The 20,854-nt window shown below is 45.3% G+C and overlaps 1 protein-coding gene across 2 annotated transcripts in view; it reads right to left on the bottom strand.

Annotated features, from left to right (window-relative positions):
* Positions 1-20,854, bottom strand: part of COL26A1 (collagen type XXVI alpha 1 chain) — a 421,072-nt gene that overhangs the window by 64,817 nt on the left and 335,401 nt on the right. For both annotated transcript variants that reach the window (XM_029613263.1, XM_029613264.1), the window contains exon 4: positions 18,130-18,191. In XM_029613263.1, coding sequence (XP_029469123.1) covers positions 18,130-18,191 — 62 coding nt within the window. The remainder of the gene's footprint in view (positions 1-18,129; positions 18,192-20,854) is intronic.

Here is a 20,854-nt window from a genome sequence, read left to right as displayed (position 1 = left end):
CCATACTTGCAAATCTCCTGGGGTAGCATTGGAAAGCTTGGGGCAGGGACCTCGCTGTTTATTGCTTTAACCTCCTCCACTTCAGACCGGAGAAGAGAGCAGCGCATTTGTTTTCTGCTCTGCTGAACTTGCTCCGGTCTCACAGGCTGCGTGTGGGGGAGAACCAGGAGGGGGAAGAGCTGGAGCAGACCCAGCTCAGCCTGCAGATCTCTGGGATCCCACTACTCAGCTGAGGGCAGAGTCGCGGAGGAAGGAGATACCCAGAGCACAAGTGATAAAAGAGGTTACTAATTTACAGGGAGGTGAGGCAGAGGATCAGGGGTGGGGGAAAGGGAAGAGTGCTGGGACTGGGGGGGGGGGGGCGGGGTGAGGTTAGAAGAGAGAAAGCTGATGCACTTTTCTGCCTCCCCCACTAATGAACAGCAATCTCAGCCTGACCAGAACTCAAATGTTCCCAGTGCTGCTGACTTTCCGGTATTGTGGGGCCAGCGGTTCACAACAAACTCACATCATACCCGGTACTACTGCCCAGCACAAGATTTTCCAGTCAGACAAAACTCCTTGGAAGCTGGGTGGGATGGAAAGGCCCAGGACTGCTTTGGGCCTGCAGAAGCCTGCATCTGAAATGGAATACTTCCAACCATCCAAGTCATTCCGAGGAATAATTTCTCTGCATTATAAAAACATTAGGGGCACTGGGTGATCATCGTAGCGTGTCTATGCATGCGTGTGGGCAGCAATGTTCGCCCGAATGCAGCAATGCCAGGGCGCCGCAAATCTGTTTCGTTTTTAAAACGATACCAGTGAGAACGTGCTCCGTTTGCAATGAAACTTTGCTATGATGCATGTATTGGAACTGATGAAAAACGTGTCAAACCAATTTTGAGGCACGTTTGAATGCTGCCACTAAGAATTTACAATTAAGGAATCCATTTTTTGAAGAAGATAGCTGTATTACATGTAATCACGAGAAGCGCCTGTTGCAGCCCACAGTATAGGCAAAGCTCAGCCAGAGTCGGGCATTTAGGATTACACTCACCTCCTGTTGGTCATATTGGAATTTACACTATCGTTTCATCTTCGATCTCCGTAATAAATATCATTTAAGAACCAAGACGACTAGTCTACGCGCCTTTATTAGCCTCCTGGCTGTTTTAGACTGTCTTCCATATTGTTTTTTGCAGGAACAGAACTGCCAGGCGCCCAAACTGCCTGCAGCCCCCGCTCCATGATGAGAAGAGCGGAAGTGCATTGAAGGGTAGTAAAGAGGGGAAGGGGGATTTTTTTTTTGGAACAAAGCGTGGAATGTAATTATGCATTTTTTTTTGCCACAAAATGCATGTGGGGAAGTGCGAGTGTATTAGGGGGGCAGAGAGTCCTCCGAATCTTGTGTTGCATTGAGTCCAGAAAGCTCTTAAACCGGGCCTATGGCAGCCGGAAGTGCTCGGGATCCTCTCTGCTCTCTTTCAGGCCGATACAGTAAAGTTCGCGGGAGAACAGGCGAGCACACAGGCGGGTTTGACAGCCGACGCTCAATTTTGCCGGCGTCGATTCTTGAGCCCGCTGACAGCCACGGGTTCAGAAACCGGACGCCGGCAAAATTGAGTGTCCGGTTTTCGAGCCGCGGGCCGATTTCACTTTTTTTAACTTTCGGGACCTCCGACTTAATATCGCCATGATATTAAGTCGGAGGGTGCACAGAAAAGCAGTTTTTACTACTTTTCTATGCACTTTCCCGGTGCCGGCAGAAATGACGCTAATTTCTGAAAGTAAAATGTGTGGCTTGGCTGCACATTTTGCTTTCTAAATCGCGCGGGAATACCTAATAGGACCATCAACATGCATTTGCATGTTGCGGGCGCTATTAGGTTCGGGGGGGTTGGACGCGCATCCAAAACGAACCTAATAGCGGTGGAGCGCACTGTACTGTAATCGGCCTGTGTGCAAGCAGCCTGTCTGCAGCCCTGAGCCTCCTGTGTTATCACACCTCCTGACTTTCCTCCGGGCGACGAAAGCAAGGCCGCATGCTGAAAAACACAAAGCAGCAAGGAGTACTGTTTCCGAAATCACAGCCTTATAAGTTCATTGATTGCCGGGCTCATCCAGCCGTAATAATGTGGAATGCACCGCAATCGAACCTAAAGCCATGCAATTTCTGAAGCGCCGTCCACTCTGCTTACAATTGAAGTTGACTTTAATTACCAACTTGCTCTGCTTTTTTCCTCGTCGACCATTATAAAAAAAAAAAGAACCCCGCAGTTCTTCAAGTGTATGACTGCGTTCTTCTGCGCAATAATGACGACCCAAAGGAGCTGGGGAAAGGATGCAGATATCAAATACCAGCACGGCAGCAGCCACTTCAAGGGCAGCGCTGCGATCAGATTCCCACACTTATCCCTTCCGACCCCGGAGAGCTGGCTCTTTACAGGAGATAAACATGCTGAAAAGGAAGTTTACTGACAAGATGCAAAAAGAAAATCCTCTTTCACAAATCACCCGAGGAAGCAGAAACACAAAACACCATAGGGGTAATTTCATATCCAGATAGGATTCCCCCCCCCCCCCACACAAATAGTGCCACCCCTGCTTAAGAAACTCTCTTTGATCATTTATATCTGCTTTCCACTGCTGAATCTCATTTGCACATGGTCTGTCTGTGGCGCGTTGCCAGAAGGCACTGTCCCTATTACTTACACAGCATCACTTCTCAGCTCTTTTGTCCCACGCAGCTTACAATGAATCTAACTTCAGCACTGGGGACTTGAACGACCCACAAGTAGTGAGGATGGGGAATTACCCCAGGCTCTTTCGGTTATAAAAGGTTCTGTATTGACCACCCGGACCCTAATGGAATGCACGAAGCGATTCACAAAAAAAACATTTCTGGGCTTCAAGCACTATTCCACCTCACTAACCAGAGTTGTCTTGCGAAACAGCCACCATGAATGGTGAAAAATGGCAAAATGTCAGAACTACTGACCAGAATATCCTCTTCCGTCTCTAGCCAACTCCGAGGACTATGGTATACCACTGCGGCCTCTCCTCGGAGTCTATTATTTACTACTCTTTACGTCTTCAGCGAGGGTCATTTTCAAAGGGACTTCTGCAAGTTAAAACCGTGTTTTACGCACAGATCTAGCCTTTTTACAATATGTGGGAGATTCATGTGGGTAGGTTTGCCCGGCGTGAGCAGAGACATTCCTGGGGGCAGAGCTGGAGAGGGGTTTGGACTTACCTGTATACGTTTGGATTTTAAGAAGCATGCATGTGAACTTTCAGGAAAAATTTATGTGGACAGTTTGGCAGATGTAATCTGTACGGGCAGATTTGGTGGAATGATTTTTATTTATTTATTTTTTATTTAACGTATTTATATACCGTTTTACCAATATGACATTGACCAAAGCGGTTTACAGTAACATAATTATAATCAAACAAAAATAAAAAATGGACTTATGTGCGTACGTCCACTTTGATTGGTGTAACTTATACACATATTTGCTGACTTTTTTATGAACAAAGGGGTAGATTTTAGAAAAGTACACACGCGCGTACGTTTGTTCGCATACCAGGTGCAAGCAAAAGTACGCTGGATTTTATAAGATACGCCCGTAGCCGCGCGTATCTTATAAAATCCGGGGTCGGCGCACGCAACGGGGTGCACATTTCTGCACCTTGCGCACGCCGAGCCCTGCGCACGCTGCCCGTTCCCTCCGGCCTCCCCCCACCTCCCCCTACCTAACCCACCCCCCCTACCTTTATCGCGAAAGTTACGCCTGCCACAGTCCGCCGCCGCCGCAAGATTCCCCAGCCTGGGAGCGATTTCGGAGGCCTCGGACATGCCCCTGAAACTCCCCCAAGTCAGAACCACGCCCACCCGGAACGCCCCGAACGTCGTGCCACCCCCTGACACGCCCCCCTAGCAAAGCCCCGGGACTTACGCACGTCCCGGGGCTTGTGTGCGCCGCCGAGCCTATGCAAAATAGGCTCGGCACGAGCAGGGGGGTTTTTAAAGGGTTACGCGCATAACTTATGCGCGTAACCCTTTTAAAATCTACCCCAATGTTACAAAATTACCCCCAATTTATCCACAGGCTCTGTTACAAAAAAAAATGATTCTTATTTATTAAACAATTTAAAATCTCTTAGTACTTCCTGCATGAAATAGACAAGTTGATACATACATAATTAACAATGTTTTTGAAGGAATAGGATATAGATCTGTTATTGTAAATACTGTAGATTTAAAACTGTTTTGGAAATATCTGAATGTAATGGGCCATCAAATTTTATTTATTTATTTATTTGTTTGTTTGTTTGTTTGTTTATTTATTTAAAAATTTTCTATACTGTCGTTAAGCAGATGCCGTCACAATGGTTTACAATAAGGGGCAGATTTTCAAAGGGATACGTGCGTAAGATAGGCGCGTACCCCCCGAAAACCTGCCCCAAGTTCCCCCTGCGTGCGCCGAGCCTATGTTGAATAGGCTCGGCGGCGAGCGCAAGCCACGGGACGTGCATAAGTCCCGGGGCTTACCCGGGGGCCTGTTGCGGCGGCACTTCATTCAGGGGCGGGGCCGCAGGCGTGGTTCCGGCCCGGTGTCTTTTCAGGGGCGTGGCTGAGGCCTCTGAAACTGCTCCCGGGCCGGGGAATTGTGCGGCCGGCGAGCACGAGTTACGCCTGCCTCGGGCAGGTGTAACGTGTCAAACAAAGGTAGGGAGGAGTTTAGATAGGGCTGGGGGGATGGGTTAGGTAGGGGAAGGGAGGGGAAGGTGCGGGGGGTGGTGGAAGGAAAGCGGACTCGGAGGGAACGGAGGCAGGCTGCGCGGCTTGGCGCACGCAGGCTGCCGATTTTGCACAGCCTTGCGCGCGGCGACCCCGGATTTTAAAGGATACGTGTGCCTACGCGTGCATCTATTAAAATCTGGTGCACTCTTTTTGCGCCTGGTGCGCGAACAAAAGTACGTGCGGGCGTACTTTTTTAAAATCTACCCCTAAGGTACATAAATTAATGTTGCTAAATGTATTAAATTATATCAACTAAACAGATGCCATCAAGATACGGTAACATAGTTTCATAATAAATACTAATTGGTGGGTGTGATAAATCATGTCCATTCGTATCCGTATCAGCTGTAAAAATGAATTAGTAATTGTATCTTATCCTTTGGTGTTGACACTAAAATATAAAATAAAATACACACATGGGGGTAGATTTTTAAAAAAAGCGCGATCGCGTACTTTTGTTTGCGCAGCAGGCGCAAACAAAAGTATGCTGGATTTTATAAGATACGTGCATAGCCACGCGTATCCTCTAAAATCCTGGATTGGCGCACGCAAGGCTGCCGATTTTGGGCAGCCTGCGAGCGCCGAGCGGCGCAGCCTGCCTCCGTTTCCTCCGAGGCCGCTCCGAAATCGGAGCGGCCTTGGAGGGAACTTTCTTTCGCCCTCCCCTCACCTTCCCCTCCCTTCCCCTACCTAACCCTCGGCCCTATCTAAACCCCCCCTTACCTTTGTCCCTAGATTTACGCCTGCGAGAAGCAGACGTAAATCTACGCACGCCAGCGGACTGCTGGCGCGCCTCTTCCAACCCGGGGGCTGGTCCGGAGGCCTGGACCACGCCCCCGGGCCGGCGCCACGCCCCCGGTCCCGCCCCCGAAATGCCGCGTCACCCGGTCCCGCCCCCGACACGCCCCCTTCTAAAAACCCCGGGACCTACGCGCGTCCCGGGGCTCTGCGCATGCCGGCGGCCTATGGAAAATAGGCGCGCCGGCGAGCAGGGCTTTTAAAATCCGCCCGATGTTGAATAAGGTGCTGTGTAGGGTGTTCATTTGATCACAACCTCCACTTCCCTGGATTCTACTCTCCATTCGCTATGTGGTATGCTTGCTTAAATAGCCAGGTTTTTTAACTTTTTCTGAATGCTTTGATGTCTCTTTGCATTCTGATTTCTAAAGGCATGGTGTTCCATATTATAGGTCCTGCTAGGGATAGGGCCCTATCCCTTACTTGGGTTAGTCTGGCTGTTTTGACTGAAGGAATACTTAGTAGTGCTTTGTTAGCCGATCTCAGGTTCCTATGAGGGACATGTACGCGAAGGGCTGTGTTCAGCCATTCTGCTTTTTCGTTGTGTATTAATTTATGTATGGTACATAGTGTTTTGTACTGTATTCTTTGCTGAATGGGTAACCACTGTAGTTCGGCTAGGGTTTCAGTGATATGGTCTCTTTTACTTTTACCAGTCAGAATTCTTGCAGCCGTGTTTTGCAGTATCTGTAGTGGTCTTATCATTGTGTATGGTAAACCCAGAAGAAGGGTATTACAATAATCAGTGCTTGCAAAAATCAAAGCTTGTAACACTGATCTAAAGTTGGTAGGCGTTAGCAGTGGTTTTAGTCTTCTAAATGTCATAAGTTTGGCGTATCCTTCCCTTACTTTTAGAGATATATGTTGTTTCATACTTAGTTCCGTATCAATTATCACTCCAAGGTTTCGTACTTTATCAGCTAATTCTATTTTTTGGTTGTTATTGATTGTGATTGGGTTTTGAATGATCTCTATGTTTTTGCGTTCTAGATGTAGGAATTCTGTTTTCTCTATATTAATAACTAATTCCATTTGATTTAGTAGCTGTTTGATGATGTCTAGATACATGCTGGCTAGGTTTAATGTTTTTTTCAATTGTATCATCAATGGGAAGTATTAATTGAATATCATCAGCGTATATTTAATGTGAGATACCCAGACCAGCCAGCAGGTGACATAAAGGCAGCATGTATATGTTGAATAGTGTGGCAGACAGGGCTGATCCCTATCTGCCACACTATGTACACAATACAGAGGTAGTAAAACAATGAGGGAAAATGTGGTCTTCCTTCAAGGGCTGCAGATTTTTCAGTTTTTCTGGATATTCACAATGAATATTCATCATGCATATTTACATACCAGTGATGCAAGGAATGGGTTAATTTGCATATTTTGGTTACTCTGAAAAACAGACCTCGAGGACTGAAATTGCCCGCCATCGCTGTAAAAGAGTATTGCTGGAAGGATGTGTTCGTGAGAACAGAAATCGCTGTCGCCTCACATGACATATCAAATACATCATTGCAAACCAATGCATCTCTCTTCCTTTGTAAGGTACCAATATTTTTTACAGTATTTACAAAGAAAGTTATAAGCTAAGGAACTGGACATGCTCACAGACTTACTGTACACACATTGCAAAAAAAAAAAAAAATGAAAGTGATTGACAATCTCCATCTAATGTCCAGAAATGGTTATTATTTGTTGATCATTCAGTGGGCAATGTTCAAATTATCCACATCGTGACAGAGACGTCATACACTTCTTACATGCAGGATTTCCACCAATTCTAAAAGTGAAAGCACCCATGTGCTTTCGCTTTGAAACCTGCCAGGTGGGACAAAATATGCACAGTCCCTTCCTCCCACTTTTTCTGTGGCAAGTATTTTGCTAGATGAGTGTGAGCAAAAATTTGAAATTCAGTATATGTGGGTTCTCTTCCTTTCCCAACCTAATCATGTCCTGGGAACCCCTTCTTTCAATGTGGCTTAAAAGTCTGCCCTTTGGGGAACAACATGTGAGAACCTTCAGCCGCACTGAGGAAGGGCAATTGTTAGACAGCTGACACTTTGAAAATTGACTTCACAATGGTCCTACAAACTGCAGGCCTTTTTCACTTGCGCTGCCTCCCCGAATGCTGCTGAGTCACCGTGGCATGGCATTTCCAATGCATTTTTTGGGGGGTAGAGTTGTCAATTCAACCCTACAATAACGGCCCCCTTCCTCCTTCCCCACAAACCATCCCTCTCATGGCCAGTCCTGCTCCTGACAGCGGCAGCGGGTCATAAAGGAATGTGAGCTAGGGACTGAGCTAATGTGTGCTTTGAGGCACCACTTCCTGTACCCAACCCAGGAGGGACCTTGGAGTATGCGTTAGCTCAATTCATGGCCCAGACTCCTTCATAACCTGCTGTTGCAGTCAAGACAAGGACCAGCCTGCTTCATGGGTCAGAAGATCCACTCACTGTGTCCTGAAGGAGAGGGGTGAGAGTTTACTTGTTTATTTACAGGCGTTTATATACTGCCCTTCCGAACACAATCAGAGCGGTTTACATGATAAAGCAAATTAAAACAATACATCATTACAACAATAAAAACATAGATGACAGTAAATCTCAAGAGATGAGAATTGACCAATCAACTAAATGTTTTGATGTAAATAATCGGAGAAAATTCTTTTTCACTCAATGCACAATAAAGCTCTGGAATTTGTTGCCAAAGGATGTGGTTAGAGCAGTTAGTGTAGCTGGGTTCAAAAAAGGTTTGGATAAGTTCTTGGAGGAGAAGTCCATTAACTGCTATTAATCAAGTTGACTTAGGGAATAGCCACTGCTATTAATTGCATCAGTAGCATGGGATCTTCTTAGTGTTTGGGTAATTGCCAGGTTCTTGTGGCCTGGTTTGGCCTCTGTTGGAAGCAGGATGCTGGGCTTGATGGACCCTTGGTCTGACCCAGTATGGCAAGAACATAAGAACATAAGAAATTGCCATACTGGGTCAGACCAAGGGTCCATCAAGCCCAGTATCCTGTTTCGAACAGTGGCCAATCCAAGATACAAGTACCTGGCAAGTACCCAAACATTAAATAAATCACAAGCTACTATTGCTTATTAATTAATAGCAGTTTATGGATTTTTCCTCTAGGAACTTATCCAAACCTTTTTTAAACTCATTTACATACTAACTGCTGTAACCACATCCTCTGGCAATGAATTCCAGAGTTTAACTATGCGCTAAATGAAAAATAATTTTCTATGATTTGTTTTAAATGAGCTACTTGCTAACTTCATGGAGTGCCCCCTAATCTTTCTATTATCTGAGTGAGTAAATAACCGATTTACATTAACTTGTTCAAGTCCTTTCATGATTTTGTAGACTTCTATCATATCCCCCTTCATTCGTCTCTTCTCCAAACTGAACAGCCCTAACTTCTTTAGCCTTTCATCATAGGGCAGCCGTTTCATGTCCCTTATCATTTTGGTCATCCTTCTCTGCACTTTCTCCAGTGCAACTATATCTTTTTTTTAGATGCGGCGACCAGAATTGCACACAGTATTCAAGATGCGGTCTCACCATTAGACAACCATGATCTATGTAGACTGAATTTTGCCAGTTCAGTTTTCAACATACAGGAATCCAAATTTCCTGTATAGTGAAAACTAAAGCCACCATGAACTTGATTATAATCCTAGTTGACAGATGACCTAATTTCAACAGAAAGGCCACAGATGAAGTTAGAGAGATTAAAATAATTATTTTTGAAAAATTATGTACAACAGAATTTGGGAAGAGGGAAAAATCAATCATAGAATATTTAACTGACCTAAGGCCAGACGTACTAATGAGTTTTCCCATTTTGTGTCTATGGGAAAAATGCTTAGCACATCTGGCCCATAGTCAAAGTCACAAAGTAAATGAGTGGAAAAGATGTAATTTAGACTTTGGATCCTCAGGTTGGCCAGGTGTGTGCTCTGATCACTATACCTCCAGAACCTGACCATCTCTGGACATTAAGTCTTCATGTCTTCTGAGTACCTTTTTTTTTTTTTTGACAGCATCTCTAAAGAGATACAAAAAGAAGGCTAATATTTCCAGATTTTTATCTTTATTTGTTTTTGGGAATATTTAAACTCTTTTAAACCCACTGGAGATTAGATTAGGGTTAGATGGGGTTTTTCTGGCACTATTGCGTGTTGGGATTAACATTCTTCTCCCAGGGAATCTTGTTCTTTCCAGCCCATAGCAATTCAACCTAGACCAGTTCCAAAATCAAGTCATCCACTGCATTCAAGCCAAACTAAATCTAGTCCCATTCAGTCCAGTTTAATCTGTTTCAGGCTGAGCTGATGCTTTTTATTTGGTTATTGTTATAAGCCTTCCAATTTATATCTCATCAGTAAATGGATCAGGCTTGGAAAACACGATAGCAGAAATGTTCCATATCTAAATTTGCATCCATTGGTCTTCCCACGCTTCAGACATGTGGGTGACAAGCAATCGGCTAGCTCGCCCACACTTTGGAGAGGTCTGTGGCTAAGAGTTATAATATTTGTGCTTTTCTGACTTTGCACACAATTCCATAGACCTCAGTAAATGTGCACAGAAAACAGCCGAAGATGAAAGATAGTAGATGGGTTTGGTTTTTGAAATTCGAACTTGACAAAATAGATTTTAAAAAAATTATTCACCGGCATTCCTGGAGATTTTTCTGAGAGTTTGTTTCTAAAATTCAGAGAAATCATTAGAAAAAACATAAATTAAATCGTAGAAAGACTAGCACGTGACATTAACATGTGGTTTAATTGATCGAGTCCATGGGTGAACCTGCAATTCATTAGATTTGCACATCTTCTTGGGAGCTATTTGGAAGCCTCCAGTGCCTTCTGCTCTGATGAACACATCCTTACAATGACGTTTCTTTAATTCACTGGGGGGCAATTTGGGTCCTTGAGGTCTGATTTTCAGAGCAACTAAAATATGCAAATTAACCCATCTCTAAAATCAAGTGATGCATTTATACATGAGGAATATTCATTGTGGATATCCTGAAAACCAGAACGATCTGCAACCCTTGAGGAACACATTTTCCCCTTTTGTTTTAATGCTTCTGTATTGTGTATGTTACGCATCCCGTCTGCGCCCGGCTCGTGCACGGGCCTGCTCACCTTCATGGTTCCATGGCAGGTCCTGGGTCGGCCTCCCTAGCAGCTGCTGCTAGCGCTTCCAGGACCCGGCGTCCCATGGCGGCGGTCACCAGGCCTTCCACTGCGCACCAGGCCTCACGCCAGAGCTCAGCGTCCTCGGTCGTGTCGGCCACGCCCCTACGCTCAGGCGCGGGACTACCCGGCCTCTTGTAGGGCCAAGGGCGTGTCCTAGCTCCGCAGCATGCCCTCGTTGTTTTGAAGGAAATCACCAAGGTGACCTTCATCCTGTCTCGTCTGGAAGGGAAGGCCCTTGCTTGGGCTTCTCCTTTATGGGAACGTTCTGATCCCATCCTCTCCAAGTTGTCCGAATTCTTCGCTCTCTTCAAGCAGACCTTCGGAGACCCCAGCCGCCAGGCTGTGGCCAGCCATGACTTACTCCACCTCCGTCAAGGGACAAGGACCTTTTCTGAGTATACGGTGGAGTTTAGGACTCTGGCCATGGAGCTTGAGTGGCAAGAAGATTGTCTGCAAGCCATCTTCCTAAATGGACTCTCCTGTGCTCTCAAAGATGAGCTCTCCATCCGTGAGACTCCCAAGTCTCTAGAAGACTTGATATCCCTTGCTGGTAAGATTGATCATTGTTTCCAGCAAAGACGCCTAGAAGTAAAGGCTCCACACCCTCCTACAGCACGTCCCACAAGTGCCTCCAATTATCCAGTGAAGACTCCAGCATCACCGCCTCCCTCCTTGGTGGAACCTATGGAGGTAAATCATGGGTACTTATCTCCGATCCAACATCTCCATCGGTGGAAGGAGGGCTTTTGACTTTACTGTGGTACTTCTGGACATTGTTTGCAATCCTGCCCGGTGCGGCTGGGAAACTGCAACACCTGAGCCCGGCGGGGGTCCCAAGCTTGGGCGCAACTGTTACTGGCCCTCAACTCTTGCTTCCTGTATCCCTGTGTATTCAGGCCCACTCCTTCGCTACCACTGCGCTTGTTGATACCGGAGCCAGTGGCAGCTTCATTATGGATGACATAGTCAAACTCCTGAACATTCCTCTCCAGCCTTTGGAGGTGAGTCTTTGCATAGCCTCCATCCAAGGAGATCATCTCTCGTGACTTATTACTCACCAGATAATGGCTGTCCGCCTCACCGTGGGTACTCTCCATGAGGAAGAGATGTCCTTCTACGCATTGAAGCGATCAACCCATCTGGTTATCCTGGGGTTGCCCTGGCTCCAGGCCCACAAACCCCAGTTCAATTGGCATTCCCTGCAGTTGGTGCAGTGGGGCTCCAAATGCCAGAAAACTTGTTTGCATTCTGTTTCTCCAGTAGCTCCTGTCCTGAAGTCTGTTACCCTACCTGGTTTGCCTCCGCAGTAATCTGACTTCAATGATGTCTTCTCGAAGCAGAAAGTGGATACCCTGCCTCCGTTACGTAAGTTCAACTGTCCTATGGAACTCCTGCCGGGCACCACGCCTCCCAAAGGCAGGACCTACACGTTGTCTCAACCCGAGACTCAAGCTATGTCTGAGTATATTAAGGAGAATCTAGAAAAAGGATTAATCCGCTTGTCTGATTCCCCTGCAGGTGCGGGGTTCTTCTTCGTTAAGAAAAAGGACGGCAGCTAATGCCCTTGTATTGATTACAGGGGGCTCAACTCCATAACCCGCAAGGACCGGTACCCACTGCCCCTCATTAGTGAACTGTTCGATCGCCTTGAAGATTCACGGATCTTCTCCAGATTGGACCTGAGAGGTGCGTACAATTTGGTACGCATTCAACCTGATGATATTTGGAAAACCGCATTTAATACAAGGGATGGTCACTACAAATACACTGTGATGCCCTTTGGGCTATGGAATGCCCCAGCGGTTTTTCAACGCCTTATGAACGAAATCTTCCGAGATCTCCTGTATTCCTTTGTAGTCATGTACCTTGATGACATCCTGATCTTCTCTAAGGACCTTGAATCTCATCGAGACCCCTTCCCATCCTGCCCGTGTAGGCTCACTGGAGCCAGTGGAACCCTTGCTGCCGGTGTTGCAGCATGTGGAGGAAACGTCCGAGGTAGGCTCTGCAGCGGGCGCGACAGGGCAGTCTCAGGGCGAAAGGACCTTAACCGTCCTGAGAGAGCTGAACATCGGCATGCTGAGCGGGGGAGGCAGTTCCCTGCCATCGACTACCGCCTTGGGAAGGAGCCAGACGGAACCAGCTGGCTTGGGACAACCAGCGAGAATTACGGTGGTAAATTCTATAGAGACTAAGCTCTTGAACAAGCCTGAAAATGTATCTTTAGACTCTTTGAAGAATGGAATATCAACCCTTGAAAGCGCTATTATCTCCTTAATGATAATGGTAAAAGGTTTTCAAGACCAATTTAACACGGTGAGTTCTGTTGTGCTAACGAACTCAACTAAAATACAAGAGATGGATCTACAAATTAACCAGATTAAGCAAATACAAATGGGTTTAATTCAAGGAGGCTCTAGGCTAGATAAAAGAATGGAATTACTGGAAAACAATCTTAGATATAATAATCTAAGAATACTCAATTTCCCAAAATGCAAATTAGTGTCTCCCAAAGAGCAACTTAAGAAGTTTTTTTCAAGAAACATTATCTATTGCTAGTGGAGAATTGCCTAAAATTCAGAAAGCCTATTTTACATCAGGGCTGGAGCAAACAAATGATGGAGAGATGGGGAACAGTGAAGTTCGAGGTCGTCGTCTGGAGAAACCTTCACCATTAGAAGATCTGACAGGATTTCTTGAAATGTCTCAAGAAGAACAAATGGAGAAAAGAGGGATACTGCTTGTGAAATTTGCAATATCTAAGGAAAGAGACATGATATTAAAAAGTTTCTTTCGAAATAGAAATAAGCTCTATCTTGGTGGGAAAATATGGATTTTTCCAGTTATTATAAAAGAAACTCAATTGCGTAGAAAGAAATTTCTTACTCTCTGACCTAGAGCGTGCCAAATTGGTGCGAAAATAATAATAAAATTTCCTTGTAAATGTGTTCTCAATTTTGAAAATAATAGGTATGTTTTCATGGAGCCAGATCAATTGGAAATTTTTCTAAATTCTAAAAGCGAATCCAGACCACAGCCGTCTAGCAGTACCGGTCTAGATTAAGTAATCCCATTACTCTCTTTTTTCTGATTGTTTGTATAGGATTTTGTAATTCTGCTCCTATAAATTTCAAAATTTGTTCTCCCCTGATTGCATAGTAAAATCAGGTAGAATAGAGAGAAAAAATTGCATAATTAATCAATGTTTAGATTGACTACTTATTGATTTTCTTGATACTTCTGAATATTTCATTGCATGTTTTTGTATGAAGAAGAGTATAACTCTATCTGAAATTTAATGGCATGTATGTAATGCTTATGTTTATTTTGAAACTTTAATAAAGAGAAAAGAAAAAAAAAAGAAATCTAAATAAGCCATTATGCTCTGCTGTCTCTGGTTTTAAAATATGGAGTTATGTGCGTAGTTTTTGGCTCAGACCCCCCCCATGCTCCGCCCCTTTTCTGTTCTTATTTTAGACGCACGCACTGGAATATATGCGCGTGCTTTGTGGCTTTTTTTTTTACATCCACTCTGCTTGCGCGTGTATGTGGCCATTTTTGCGCGAGTAATGCTTTTAAAATGTACCTCAAAGTGCGTACATTTTGCCGAATTGTGAAAGGGGCAGCCCCAGAAGCACTCATTCCCAGTGTGGGTTTTAAATTTAGCTGGTCAATTTGTGCTTTCAGTACTGACTACCTTCCTCCAGACGACTCTGGCTGTGGAAATGATTGTCCTAAATCTAGCCAGTCTCATTTTGTGCGGCTAGATTGAGTTGTGGCTGAAAAGTTGGCAAGGCAGACCCAGGTAACATTACCCAGTTTCTTGGCTGCTCAGCGGCTTATTGAAAACTGACCTCATATTTTATTTCCCAAATACCACAGACAGTTCAGGCGAAAGACCAAAAAGTGCAGCTTGATTAATCCTTGATACAAAGTGGAGTGTGAAATGGCATCAGGTTTTTCCCTATTGGTCATTTAGCTGCACTTCTAGACTGCGAATGAATCCCTGCGACCACGTCTGGTCTGCATTTCTAAGGCGGTTCTGGCCACCCACCTCTAATTTAACTCAGGACATGCAGAGCTTTAAAGCCAAGGGTGAAATGCAAACCCCTACTATACTGGTCCAATCTCTGAAATATTAAAGAGCTATTCATGCAAAAATGTCTAAACCCTTGCTTAGGAGGGAGACCAGTTAGAAGAGTACAAAATTAACTCAAAGAGATTTTGTTCAACGCCGCACATTTAAAATAAAAAATGCTGCTCTCCCATGGTAGCAGTTAAAAAGAACTTGAGCTTGTCCATCTGCTATAGCGACTAAGGATTTATTAAACACATTCTTTTTTCTTCATATCCAAGCGGCCAGCCCCATAACCGCACTATTTTAAATATTAATGTAGATGTGCTAAACATTCTTTAAATAAGTCACATAACGACTTTATTTTATTTTCAGTTTTTATATGGCACCCTTCTTTGGAAGACCTTTTGTTCCCATAGAGCTGCTCTCCTAGAGATCCATACTCTTAGTCTGTAGAGTACACAGAAGAGAAGAATCAAGTCACTGTAAAGACAGCATAAACAGTAAGCAGTACTGCACTACACTGGCGACCTTTAGTGGCAGGAGGTCAGAACTGCAGCTAAGGGAATCTTAAGCAGTTGGAGACTTCCGTTCAGTTCATTGCTAGAGCCACTGGGGACTGAATACCTAAATGTAGGTATCTACAAAGTGGACAACTATGGGGGCAGAGTTAAGCAGGGAAGAAAAAGTTGTGTGCCAAGTGTTCGTTTTTAGCACTAGGCAACTAAGGCCTCAAATCTAGGAAAATGAATTTCAGGCCTAAATTTAAGCATCTTATGTTACTTTCAGCCAAAACCTTAAGCTTAAGTGAAGCGCTGAACGTTTGTTTTGTTTTTTTTTTTTAAATTGGCCCCACTGTGTTTAATGATTAGGGTTATTGGAGCCTCTCCTAGTTTAGACTGATCCTAGTCAAGAGCTGGGAGATTACGCGTCAGAAACGCTTGGCCACAGCTGTTATAATGACTGTAGTTAGCTGACTGACAATGGAGGGCTGGAATTGTACCGCCCACTCCATGCTTGGAAACAGTAATAAAAAGCAGCTGATCCCCATCGGACTATTAAACACAATTGTCTCCTGCCACATATTGCTCAATTTATTGGTTGCGTTTCTTTGTTTCCTTTCCAAAAACAAGATTATTCAGACTTCTTCGTTATTTAATGAGGCTGAAATACGGCACTATGCGGATTTAAAAACATTCCAATAATAGCACTGACCCAAGCCAATCAGATACATAACAAATTAGCAGCATATCAGTTTTTATTGCTTTCTAAGGTTATTAAAGGTAATATTGACCATAATTGAATTATAGGGGATGGAGGCTGAAAGATCTGGGTTGGAAGTCTTTTGTGTCAAAGGCAAGAGAGAATTCATCTCTGCCTTTTGCACATTAATGGCACGTAGTCTCTCTTTTAACCCTACAGTCCTATAGGCATGATATCTGTTTTATGATGCTAATGATGCATTGGTTGCTATTGTGAGATGCTGTTGTTCTTTATGCCGTAAGGTTTCTGTTATTGCAAATCGCAGCGCGTGCTTTGATACACAGCAATGCATAAATCAGATGTATAGATAAATTCATTTCTCTTGTCCCCTAAATGTGCGAGAGAGAGAGAAACTAATGAGAATTGTACATAATATCCCGCTCCTTAATTCATGATATCATGAGGGATCCCCAAGGCATCAGAGAATGAAGGCACCGCACTCTCATTATTGTTATGCCTTCATCCGATGCACAAGACACTCTGGGGTAGATTTTTAAAAACAGCGCATTCGCGTACTTTTGTTCGCGCACCAGGCGCAAACAAAAGTACGCTGGATTTTATAAGATACGCACGTAGCCGCGCGTATCTTATAAAATCCTGGATCGGCGCGCGCAAGGCTGCCGATTTTGGGCAGCCGGCGCACGCTGAGCCACGCAGACTGTCTCCGTTCCCTCCGAGGCCGCTCCGAAATCGGAGTGGCCTCGGAGGGAACTTTCTTTCGCCCTCCCCTCACCTTCCCCTCCCTTCCCCTACCTAACCCATCCCCCCCGGCCCTATCTAAACCCCCCCTACCTTTATCCACGGATTTACGCCTCCCAGAGGGAGACGTAAATCCACGCGTGCCAGTGGGCTGCTGGCGCGCCGAGACCCGACCCGGGGGCGGTTCCGGAGGGCGCGGCCACGCCCCTGGAATGCCCGGGCCGGCGACACGCCCCCGGTCCCGCCCCCGAAACACCGTGTCATCCGGTCCCGCCCCCCCCGACATGCCCCCTTCGAAAAACCCCGGGACCTACGCGTGTCCCGGGGCTCTGCGCACGCCGGCGGCCTATGGAAAATAGGCGCGCCGGCGCGCAAGGCCCTGCTCGCATATATCCGGGCGGATTTACGCGAGCAGGGCTTTTAAAATCCGCCCCTCTCTGTGTGTTAAAGAATGGGCTGTTCTTAGAAGAAGATACACACTGAATTTCTTCTTCTATTTCTGTTTCTCTCATGTATTGAGGATACATTTCTTAGTTCAACTATAACATTTTTGTTTCTCACAAAACCTTTCATGATTCTGAATGTGCCCAAAGCTTTTTGCAAGACAGCTAACTCTTTTTTTTTTTTATCGCTTATAAAATATTTGTTTGTTTTATATATTCCCCTGGCTGGTAAAAGAAAGCAGACTGCAAGGAGAACCTGGAAAAGGAGAATCAGAAGGCAAGAGAGATCAGAATAGGTGGGAGACTCTAATTCCCCTAAGATACTGGAGCTTTGCAGGGGGAAGGAGCAGGGTACATCTGTGACACAAAGGCTGGGAACTACCAGGATGGCTTGGGATTGGGTCTGTTTAAGGCAGCTCACTAGTCCAGGTGAGAAGATTTGAATACATAGCTCTTGCACCTTGGGAAAGGAACAGGATAAAATCTGCAGAATAAGGGCCTAAACAGAACTGCAGAATCTCACAGCTTCCCAGAGAGCAGCTGAGTAAAGACCAGAAGGCAGCGTGAAGAGGTATCCGGTGCTACCGTCAGACGGAGGTGCAAGTCAGAATCACAGCAACAGAGGCAATCCCATTGGGGGTTGCCCGTGCAGCACTACTGGCTAGCTCAGGAACCTGAACCAAGCACCTGGTAGGATTTCCTGCGTGTAGCACTAGCATGCAGCACTATCACTAAGACATGCACCCAGCTGGAGATTACCACCACTTCTGCTGAACTCGTCTCTTGCAAGAGGAGAATATTCAAGCTCAATGCACTGAGACAGCAGCCCCACATTTCACCTACCTTGGCTTCAATAGTGTTGAGCCTCTCAGCCATATCAGTAAGTCTCGTGCAGTTCATGCATTCTGGTAAGGAAGAGAAAAGCACAGACTGAGGGTACAAGGAAAAAGACGCTTCAAATCATCATCCCTCTCACCCCAGGCTTTTTGCACTTAGACATTTGTTCACATCTTCCCAAAATAAAGGAAGGGCTCACTGGGGGCGATTTTCACTATGAGGTCAATATTCAAAAGATTTTACCCTGCTAATGTCGGGTTTAACTGGGTAAATCTTTGCTTTTTAAAACATGGGCCCTGTATCTGCTGAATCTGTGCAAGGAAAATTGCTATCCAAAGTTTGCACCCATAAAGGGGGCTGGGTCAGGGTATTCCAGGGCTGGGTTTTTAAATTTAGATAGATAGTGCAATATTCAGCACTATATTTATGTAGACTACTCCATCCACACAAACTGCAATCCTAAAACTGGCCACATGCATTCTGCGTGCTCAGATTTATCCGAATATTCAGCAGCACTTTTAACGGGATACATTTTGCAGAATATATGGTTACAGATAACCGGGTAAGTGACTTCATTTACTTACTACCTACGTTTTGGGTTAGCAGCCCATTCAAAACCTGCTGAAAACCACCCACAGTTAATGGCAGGAGCTGGGACTGGATGCATTCGAGGCTGAGGCATCGTGCACTGCCGTTCATTGCTAGAAAGGGGTAGGGAACGGTTTTCCCATCTTTACTCTCCACTCCCCCTCCTGGTTAGTTCAGCCATCGCTGTGGCTGATCTGCGATTCCCTCTGGAACCAGGGAGAAGTGCTCTCAACTCAGCCAGCAGGTGTCACTGTTGCTTGAAGGACGGGGTTCCCCCCTCGCTCCAGGGAATCAGGAGCCAGGCTCAGGAAATTAACTCAAACCTCCCACGAGGCTGCAACCAGGCCAGGCCAGCTTTTCTTCTTGCAAGCCTGCGTTTCCTCTTGTTTAAATTCGTAGTGGAACCCTAATAATCTACTGGGACATGGAAGTGATATTGATGAGAGAAATAAAGCCCGACGACCTTATTGCAACATTTTACGCAAGCAGAGAATGAGCAGTGCGCGAGTATCACCCACTAATAGCGCAACATGGAAGATCATATCTAAACATAAAAAGAGACTGGCCAGGCTGTGATTACAATATCCCGGGCAGGCACTGCATGGTGTTACACTATATGTGCTTTATTTAAAAGACAAACTGTTTTAATAACGTCTGCAATCCAAGACATTGCTAATGTACCGTAACTATACAATAAAATAAAATGTTGCCATGTACAATATTTTATATTCTGTTCTATTTTTCATGTGGAAAATGTGTTTTGGTTGGCTACCGAGATCATCAGTAGCATCCATAATATCTTAACATCAGACTATTGTAAAAACCCATGCGACTAACAGCAATGTATCCCTAGCATTTTACATTCTGGTCATGATGTGATTCAAATCTATGGGGAACATGAGGAGGAGAAGAAGGTGATTAGTCTTAAAATGGCAGGAGTTGGCATGCATGCGATAATATTTGTTTTAGACCTGGGAACCTTTTAGGATTTGCTCGTGCCAAGATTAGTGGATTTAGAAGGCAGGGGAGGAAAAATCAGTCAGGGTTTTCTGGTACCCGTGACAGTACCAGAAGTCACTGTGTAGGCCCCAGTGCTCCTACAGGCAGGTACCACCAACAAGGCGAGGGGAAGGAAGAAGAGACCACTGCCCCTCCCCCCCCCTCTGTTGGTGGCGGTTGCTACCTGCAGATTAGTAGGCGTACGAGCAGCAACAGAGTGGACTCTGGCAGTATCAGTTCCTGCTGAGCTCCTGCTTGTTCCATTTTCATATCTTGGCTGCTGCACCAAGAGTTGCAGGTGTGATGGTGGGTTCTCCCCCTCACCAAGCAGCTTTTTTTTTTTCCTTCCGTCACTGGGAGCTATTTTTGCATCTTTTGGGTCCTCCCTCAGGTGATGGCTCTTCTCCCCTGCTTTTGGGGACTGGTCAGGGCTCCCCTATATATTCCGGGGCCGAGCATGCTCATCTCGAGTTTGTTCCTGGGTTTGACTCTGCGTTGGGAGTTGCTGTTGGGGTTGAAGTTAGTTTCTAGTTTCTTTGGAGGTTATGGGAGGCTTGGAGATTTTTTCATAGGAGCTGGGGATCCCAGTGGGCCCTCAGCCTACTAAAAGGGATACCAGGAGAATCGTATTTTCGTGTCCTCTTGGTCAACCGGAGTTTTCCTAAGGCAGAAAAGAAGCAAGGAGAAATTCTTGGACTTCTAGAGAGAGGGAACATTTTTGGAGTTTTCTAACTTTGAAGGGAAGCCCTCCTTCAGGGTAGGAGTTGTTCTTGGGGCTGACTGCCTCTCTAAGAATCATGGAGGTGCGCAGTGCTGAAGAAGAGAGTTTTGGGCCCAGAAGAAGTTGTTTGGGGATTTTGCAATTTTTTCCCCCCTTTTTTACAATTGGGAGAAGGTCTCTGGTTCAGTAGGAAGATGGATAAGCAGAGTTATTTATTTAGGAGTTACTATGTTATTTGTCATGGATGATGATTTTTGCAATACTTGCATGGATCCTTTTCTTTAAACTTCAGTAAACCCTTTTTATTTTGAACACCACTCTCCTGTCTGTGTCTGAGTTTTTTTAGTCCATCCCTGGGGAGATTGCATCAGTGAGTACAGAGTGGCACGTTGGTATTAAGAAACTGTTTAGATACCCACGACC

The sequence above is a fragment of the Rhinatrema bivittatum genome, chromosome 8 (genome assembly GCF_901001135.1).
Source record: "Rhinatrema bivittatum chromosome 8, aRhiBiv1.1, whole genome shotgun sequence".
Classification (NCBI taxonomy): Eukaryota; Metazoa; Chordata; class Amphibia; order Gymnophiona; family Rhinatrematidae; genus Rhinatrema; species Rhinatrema bivittatum.
This window is presented reverse-complemented; position numbering and strand designations above follow the sequence as displayed.